At 37.9% G+C, this 9,042-nt stretch overlaps 1 protein-coding gene across 1 annotated transcript; it reads right to left on the bottom strand.

Annotated features, from left to right (window-relative positions):
• Nucleotides 1-214: 214 nt before the first annotated feature.
• LOC139120458 (G-protein coupled receptor 61-like) lies at nt 215-6,535 on the bottom strand. The gene has a single exon (XM_070684910.1). It carries the CDS (start codon nt 6,357-6,359, stop codon nt 5,082-5,084), a length of 1,278 nt encoding a protein of 425 aa, XP_070541011.1. The 5' UTR covers nt 6,360-6,535; the 3' UTR covers nt 215-5,081.
• Between the last annotated feature and the right edge of the window lie 2,507 nt (nt 6,536-9,042).

Here is a 9,042-nt window from a genome sequence, read left to right as displayed (position 1 = left end):
ATCTAAGCGGCGATCGTTAGCGAAAGTTGACAGGAATTTAAAAATGGCGGCCGACGACAGCTACACTTTGATCCGTTATAAGACGGGGGTGTTTTGGGGGATAGTTTTGACCGAAGCCGAGTAGAAATCCGCTCAGAAAGTGAACATCGCACATTAGACCAACGGGACATCGATGTCGATGAAAATGGCGTCCTATGACCACACTAACGGCAAAGAAATTCAGCCGCCAGTAGAGCAACTGGAAGTCCGACCCGTGCCTTCAAAGTAATCCGGCACCGCGGCAGCGCAGAGTAAGAAAAGGTAGGCTAGTTCCTCTTTATAATTGACAACTTGCAGTGCACAGTTAGATGTATGTATCGATGATGAAACTTGGCATAGCTCGATGTTTATTAGTAAACATGACAGACCTCAAAGCAACAAGGCAAAGACAGAGCAACAACAGAGATGATAAGACAGACGTTGACAGATGCAAGATAGGGCATTTAGGGCATTGTTAGGTTTACTGTAGGACGTGTCCTACCGACTGTAGATGTGTATTGCAGGCAGAACTTACCGTCTGTCTTTTGTATTACATATGGTTTTATATAAATATTCCTCATAATCTTATTGTTTTTTATTCATGGATACTAATGCCAAAGGTGAACTATTTAGCTGCTTGTTCAAATGTAAGGAGGATACAGATAGTGTGTGTAAGCATTGTACAAACTTATTATTTGTGGTATAAATTTTATCGAAACAAATGGGTGCTAATACCTTGCAGATTTCCATCAAGAGTGTATTACATACTCTTATATTTTAGTATTGCAATATGTAACTGCAACATGTTTGCACTACCCTGACAGAGAGAGAGAGAGAGAGAGAGAGAGAGAGAGAGAGAGAGAGAGAGAGAGAGAGAGAGAGAGAGAGAGAGAGAGAGATGTAATAGTAATTCCTTAGTCCATATCAAGCTTTGTTCTTCTTATTTATAGAATATGCCACCATGAAAAAGGCATGGCTTTGTATTTGGATTATCTTACTGAAACTTATTTGCACAAAATATATAACATTTTAAAAATTTTGTATTTGTTTATGTTTCAGGCAAAGAGAACCTAAAACCAGAAGGCAAGGAGTGTGAAGCAAGCTAGGCAAGGAATGTTTGATCTTATGCAGGGTTTACTAAATTTAGGCCATCATCTGAAGACAGACAACGTTTATACAAGTGTTAGGATAGCAAGACCTTTATCAACAGGACAAATGGCTGTGTGGAACAGTCAAATTTAGTTCTGCTCTGCTAGACATGCTTACCTACGTTCAGAGGGAAATGATGTTATTGAGGATAGCTGGCCCTTCCTTGGATGGATAGTAAGCCAGTCTGTTTTCTGTCAACTATTCATTCACCAGAGGACGATGGTCCACCGGTGACTGTATGTCAGCATCAGATGACATATAGGACCGTGTAGATACTCAATTTATTTTTGTCTCCAAGTATAACGCTGGGGTCTGTAGTATTTATTTTGTACAGAGTAATTTGTTTGATAGTAAAAATAGTATCATATGACATTTTTGTACTGTATAGATACTCAATTTGTTTTTGTCTTCAAGCATAATGCTTGGGGTTTATAGTCTTTTGTTCTCTTCAGAGTAATTTGTTTGATTGTAAAAATGCAATTGAAGGTAGAATGAGATTTACTGTATGTGATTTATAATTGAGAAAACAAATGAGAAAGTTTAGTAGGTTTTACACACAGTACTGTACTTTGAAAAGACAATATACTGTAGGTCTTTCTGCATTTTTTCTCTTCAATGTTACAGTTGGTAGATGGAAAGAGGAAGGCTTAGAGATTACATGCATAGCTCAGAATATGATAAAAGACAGTGATATCATCAATATTGATAGTGTTGTGTTCTAAGACCCAATTTTATTATACAAATGATGTACATGCCACAAAATCCACCTTGTCCAGATATGGTTCCTTGTGATATTTTTAGGGTTTTTTTTGTCTGGTTTATAGTGTGTTGCTACATTATTTTTACTTTTTTTAATAAAGAAAAAATACAATGTTGTTTTGGTTACAATGAAATTGTGTGTTCTTATGTTTTGGCATGCATATTGGATGAAATTTGCAAACTCGAATAATCAAAGTCTGCGTTTTGCAAAATGATTGTAACATTACTGTTCTCTGTGGTTTGAAAAAAGCTTGTATTGGATTCATAAAAATGATGTTCAAACATTTTCTTGGAATCATCAGTTGTAGAAAGCAGAATCTAATATACATTTAGACATAATTGAGTAATGGGATGTGATAAATTTTTTAGAATGTCACCAGAAAGAGAAGCAAATATTTGAAAACAATTGTAAATTTAGAATACTGGTGGCCATTTTGAATATTTAATGAGGTCATGTGACCAGTATTTGCATATTTTCCTGGCAATTGTTATTCTACAATTCAAAAAATATCTTGTTATTGTGGACAAATTTTGATGAATTCAATAGTCAGATGTTATAAAATAGGATACTTGACCTGTCTGACCCCAATTCAAGGGCACAGTGTATAATTCTTCACTTACGAGTGAGGACAAGGACATCTGTGTAAGGTTTATCAAATCTGTGTAAAGTTTATCATAATGTATAAAGTTTACATCAAAGTTCATGGTCATAGGACTATAAAATGTGATTCAGCATTGGCATATGATACAATATTGATTATTTTTTACTGGAAAATTGGAAAACATGTAAAAATAATGATAAATTTCTATTGTTGGCGGCCATTTTGAATACTTAATTAGGTCACATGACTAGCATTTGCATATTTTTGGGACAAGTGTTTCATTGTCATTCAAAATATACATCCTTACCATTACCATTTGAAATATTTCACAATATAAGATGCTGGATGTTATGTTACATTATGCTTTGACTGAACTAACCCTTATACAGGGCCTTTGTTTACATTACACTTAGCAGGCCAAAACTATACAAAATATCAGTGTTTTTTCATAATTTTTGTCTCAATATTATATGAGTTCATGCTGATGTGATAGAAAGCAATGGTTTGGTGATGAAAAATGATAAATTAATGAGGATTTCCTATGAATATAAAGAAATATGTTGAAAAAATACAATATTTTATATGTTGGCGGCCATTTTGAATATTTAATGAGGTCACATGATCATAATTTGCATATTTTTGGGACAAGTATTTTATGGTGATTCCAAAAATATATTGGTATGGGGGACAGTCTTTGCTAATTTAAGAAGTCAGACGTCATACTAGATGGTACTTCCAAATGTCAACTCAACCCCAGGGCCTTGGGGTGCAAAGGGTTAAGAAACTGCTAGGACAAGCGACTGAAAATGACAAAGGTGACAATCACTAAGACTTGAAACTGTCTGCCTTAGGTTGCCACTCCAATAAACCAGAAAAATACCTGGCTTGTATTTTAAAGGCGGAATCTTGAACAGAATTATTAGAGTTAAATCCTATTTTGCGACAAGTCTCAGTGTCCATGTAAACTGGTTTTCAGAAGTGAGAACATTTTGCCACGGATTCATGAAGGTCTTGACAGTGCAAATTAAACGCACAGTAGATCTGAAACACGTTTGACGCCGCCAAGCGCGATCAAATCGCCAATCTGTCTGATTCCGCGATTCGCTCTCCTGTGCAGTCGTCAAAACAGGCGACGAATTCGATGAACTCCGTTCAATCATTTCTCACTTTATTGTCAAAGCTATCGTATCAATTTAATTTAGCAAATCGGGATCACAGGTTTACTGTCGCTGAGCAGACGGTCACTGAATAATACGAGTCTTCTGATAATGAACATTGGATTGTCTGAATCGTTAGTTCATCTGAGAGGAACTAAACGTTACAACAGACGAAATAGAAATATTTACAACTGATTTTAAATAAATACAAATAGAAATAATGCTAGAACTTGTTCGTCTTGATCTTCAATGTACAGCATTCGAATTCTTAACAATTTTGAAAATTGTTCCTATATTTTTTGTGTTGCCCTAAAATACGCGATTGGTAGCACAATTCTAAAATGAAAATTCGAACTTTGAGCCTGGTTTATCGAATCGAAATGCAGTTTGTGTCATGATCTAGACGTTTGCAATCGAAGCAAAGTCTTTTCTTCGCAGTTTAACGTTGAACTCCTGAACTTAACATCTAATATTATATTCCTCTGATTCTACCGAATTCAGATTCTACATTTCTTGTTTACTTGAGAAGCATCTCTTTTTCTGAAATGTGGTTGCCATGGAGAATGTCGCATAGTAGTTCAGTGGCAGTGAATTTATTACTTGACTGCCGGGTTTAGCTTAATGGCTCAAGAGATCAAAGCATCATCAAACGATTGTAGTATCTTCATAATTTAAAGCGGACAATTAAAATATTTATTGACTGGTAAGTTAAAAAGGAAAGGCAAAATGACGTGTAAATGATAAGATATTATCAACATATAAATATAGTTTAAAAGGTATAATATGTTATCCTACGGATGTGTGTAACACGTGCAAATATCAGACGATGTTTTTATACAGGATAAAATCTATATCTTGCTTATTCTAAACGGGGCCAAACGAGGAAAATAAACGTTTTTCTGTATTTTGGCAAAGGGAGAAATGCCCAAAACAGGTACAATTGTAGAAAGGCCCCAAAGTCATCCTCTGTCTCTTGGCGGGAAGTAAACATTCTATACAAATACTGAGTCTGGTGCTCAAGCTCACATTTGGACCAGCAAGCCGTAACATAGCGGGCAAAACTCCATCATATTATTTCTCTTTATGTCAAAAATGAGGGTGGAAAAATATCACAAGTTATTGCTGTGGTTTTAGCAATAATGCTATGACGTCATTTCCCGAACGGGTAAACAACCATATTTTATGATTTATATATTATTGCAGTGCTCTGTCAACCGAAAACGTTGCACTATTTTATCACCTAGAACAGTGTTGCGTGACCAAGGTTGAACATTTCAGGGAAAGGAAAGGACATTATTGCAATTTCACTCACGTATACCTTTCTGTAAAGACATTTGAAAACGAAATATTTGCTTAGTTGTATCAAAGCGTCCTGAATGATTTCACGATCACACGATCAGTTATTTTCTATTTCCGAGACCTCGACGATCTTGATGGGTGCCACACTTTGCTCACGGCCCATGTCAGTTGATCTCGTGTACAGAGAGGTGGTTCGCGTGCTTGTACGCTCAAGAAACTGATAGAAATCCTCCCCTTCGCCAATTTGCTCTTCGGCGTCGCTTGTCGCGTTCTCCCTGCACCGACTGCAGTTTCTGAAAGTCTTAATCAGTTCTTGGCGTAGTAGTTTGTTTAGCCACCCGTACACGTACGGGTTGACAGCAAAGGAGCAATATGCTATCCACGTAGTGACACGCTCCCAGATCAATGCATCGCCTATTTGCCTGTAAATGATGCCATGGATGTTTACGGCAAAATACGGTGACCAGAGAAGCAGAAATGTACCAACAATCAAAAGTAAAGTCTTCAATGCTTTGAACTCCCCATTAAATGGACGGCAGCAGTGCGGTTTCGCATCGGCGTGGATGTTCTCATTCGCCGTTGAGTTGGTGGTCCTATCTTCGCTGAAGCGGACTCCACGTTCTTGTCTGTTCTCTGTGCCTGTGCTTTCCTCTGCTGATTGCCCTGCTTCAATGTTTACTGCGGGCAGTGGGCCTACCTGTCTGGCCGCTTTGCGCGCAACTCTGAATATACCACAGTACATGAAAATGACGATTAAAGCCGGCAGAGCGAAACAGAGAACCCCGATCATCGCCACGTAAAATATATGGTATCCTTCTTTGTTCCAGCTAAAGGAGCAATGTGCCCTGTTTGGGTTGAAATAGAACTCATTCCAGCCTAGCAGAGGAGCCATCGAGAGCGCCCCGCCTTGCACCCAGATACATCCAATGCAGATCACAACTCGCGGGAGTGTCATCTTCGCCGCGTACACCATTGGCTTCGCGATGCTGAAATACCGATCAATGCTGATCACGCCTAAGGTGGATATCGAAGTGAACGCACAGAAGGCGTTGAAAAACCCATTAACATGGCAAAACGTGTTGCCAAATACCCATCTGCCCAGAACAACCGTTGCTATGGACACGGGGAGAACGAGGGTGGCAGCCAGCAGGTCGACCAGACACAAGTTCAGAACGAAAAGATGAGACAAGGAACGCAGCTGAGGTGTTCTGATAATGATGAACATGACCGAGGCATTTCCACAAATCGCTGCCAAGTCTATGATGATCATGACGATAACTTGTCCGAGTAGCGCGCCGTCTAGCCCCTTTTCAGGCGCTGTAGTGTTGACGTCCATCCGAAATGATTGACTTTGGTTTCTCAGCAACGCATCCATGATTCACCTGGATGTTGAGATGAACGCGCGTTCACAAGGTTTGAACTCTCAGCTCCCTTTCGTTGGACCGAATTCTATCTTGCCATCTGAAAGATACTAGAATTAAAACTCAAGTCCAAATCTTCACAGGGAAACGGCTGTGTATCGTACGAGTGCTCCCGAACGACCGCTTCATCAATCTGCAAGCGAGGAGTGTTTTCCCCGCATATAGGCACACAATACGCATGCGTCATTTCCATGACGTCAACAGTAGGAGCCGCGGAGAAAGTGCTCAAAATGATACCCGTCCGATCCCGTAAAATTCTGTTTTGGCTTCTTGCTACCTACGCATGGCATTGATCATAATCAGGCAGAGAGAAGTCAAGTTAAGAGATAACTAGTAAATATTTATCTGTGACCTTCGAGGTCGCCTGAAACACTTGCCATCACGCCACAGATGCCGTGATTCTCACACCTTAATAGCGACGTAAATTTAGACGGCACCATTGTAATTGCGCAGGCAGATTACATTGTCAGAACTGAGATAAAACCTCCATATTTGAGTTCTTTTTATGGACAGGTATAACAATTACATAAACGATATTTGTTAGTCAAATATTTGCAAATATTTCGTATCGTTACCTGTTAATGGTTACAATTCATACATTCGTATTTAATTTGCCCTGTTCGATAAGTAATTTCCGTATACAGATTGCGGACATTGACGTGTTCCAAAACAGCATGTCTGAAAGTCTCTCTTATGATTATATTTAGCCTCTTGGGCGAGATATCATCCTAAATGGTTGTTGACGTGCATTGCCAGATGTAAGAAAGACATGGTCGCTCACGTTGACATTGATACGCCCACATATTACACAGCGTATTTTACGAAAAGTATAGTTTACATTCAGACCCAGGTTAGTGCTTACTGTGATCTCAAGTTCGGTGATTTCGTCAAAGATCAGTGTGCCCACTTGGAGGGGTATTATATGCAGTAGAATTCGTCGTAGGCATTCTTCACGCATTGTAATTCAATAGAGTAAGTAGGGCATCTACAAAATCCCACGCAGAGGGGAATGAGAGAAGACGAGAGTAAAACGCCTCGGGTGACATCACTTTCTATCTAGCAGTGCTGACATCAGTGTGGACACAGAATCTACGTATTGTGGGCAGACATGAATTGATACAAAATTGAGACAGTGCGCATTCACATGGGGTTTAATGAAAAGCGTCTCCATGACAACAGTCATTCTGATACGTCTTTCCGTCAGAGTGTCCTATTGTCACGGGATGTTGTCGTGCATTGGTAAGATGAATTGAAGCACGGATCTAAAAGCGAGGTCGACTGAAGTGAATAATCATACTTGTATATGAATAATCATACTTATAAGATGTCACATGGTAATTCTTTGCAGGACAGAACAAGAACAGGACAAGTCACATTGACAAGAACATAGAATAGGTAGCTGCCCTTGAGGCCCGGTTACAGGCTATTGGTCTGACGAACTATAATGTCAACGCGTACGTATGTACTCACAACTTTACGTACATAAGCACATACATACTTACGTACTTAAGTATACGTATGTATGTATGTATGTATGTATGTATGTATGTATATATGTATGTATGTATGTATGTATGTATGTATGTATGTATGTATGTATGTATGTATGTATGTATGTATGTATGTATGTATGTATGTATGTATGTATGTATGTATGTATGTATGTATGTATGATGTATGTATGTATGTATGTATGTATGTATGTGTGTATGTATGTATGTATGTATGTATACATACTTACGTACGTAAGTATACGTATGTATGTATGTATGTATGTATGTATGTATGTATGTATGTATGTATGTATGTATGTATGTATGTATGTATGTATGTATGTATGTATGTATGTATGTATGTATGTATGTATGTATGTATGTATGTATGTATGTATGTATGTATGTATGATGTATGTATGTATGTATGTATGTATGTATGTGTGTGTGTATGTGTGTATGTATGTGTGTATGTATGTATGTATGTATGTATGTATGTATGTATGTATGTATGTATGTATGTATGTATGTATGTATGTATGTATGTATGTATGTATGTATGTATGTATGTATGGATGGATGGATGGATGGATGGATGGATTGATGGATGAATGGAGGGATGAGGGATAAGGGTACATTTATATGTCTGTTTAGAGGTCTGTTTATAGATAATTTATAGATATTGATAGATTGACAGATAGATAGATGGATAGATTTTCCAAATTCCCTTTATGCTCAGTAGTTTAGAAATACTCCGTTCTAGAAATCGACAGATTGTTTTTTAAAAATAAATTTTCAAACATCAAATTTGATCGAACAGCAAAAACCTCAGCACAGATCACAGGTGTCCTCCGGCATTGTGAATTTTTATGTCAAACATTTTTACAGAGCGCCGATGCCTTTGTACGTACTCAATAAGACAGGTATCACAGAAAGACAAAAAAGCAACTGTTTTATGGCGGTTTGTGGAAAAATAATGGTATCACAGTATATTTTGTACGCTTTTGAACATTAGTGAGGGATTTTATTACCCACGTTTTTAATTTTGTACATAGCAAATTGCCATTTCAGACTTCATTACTGTGATTGTCTGATAATACAAATAATCTTTGTCTCGGTTTAGCATACTTATTACATACTTATT

This window comes from Ptychodera flava, chromosome 2 (assembly GCF_041260155.1).
Source record: "Ptychodera flava strain L36383 chromosome 2, AS_Pfla_20210202, whole genome shotgun sequence".
NCBI lineage: Eukaryota > Metazoa > Hemichordata > Enteropneusta > Ptychoderidae > Ptychodera > Ptychodera flava.
The sequence above is the reverse complement of the archived record's forward strand: the minus strand, read 5'-3'. Positions and strand labels throughout refer to the sequence as shown.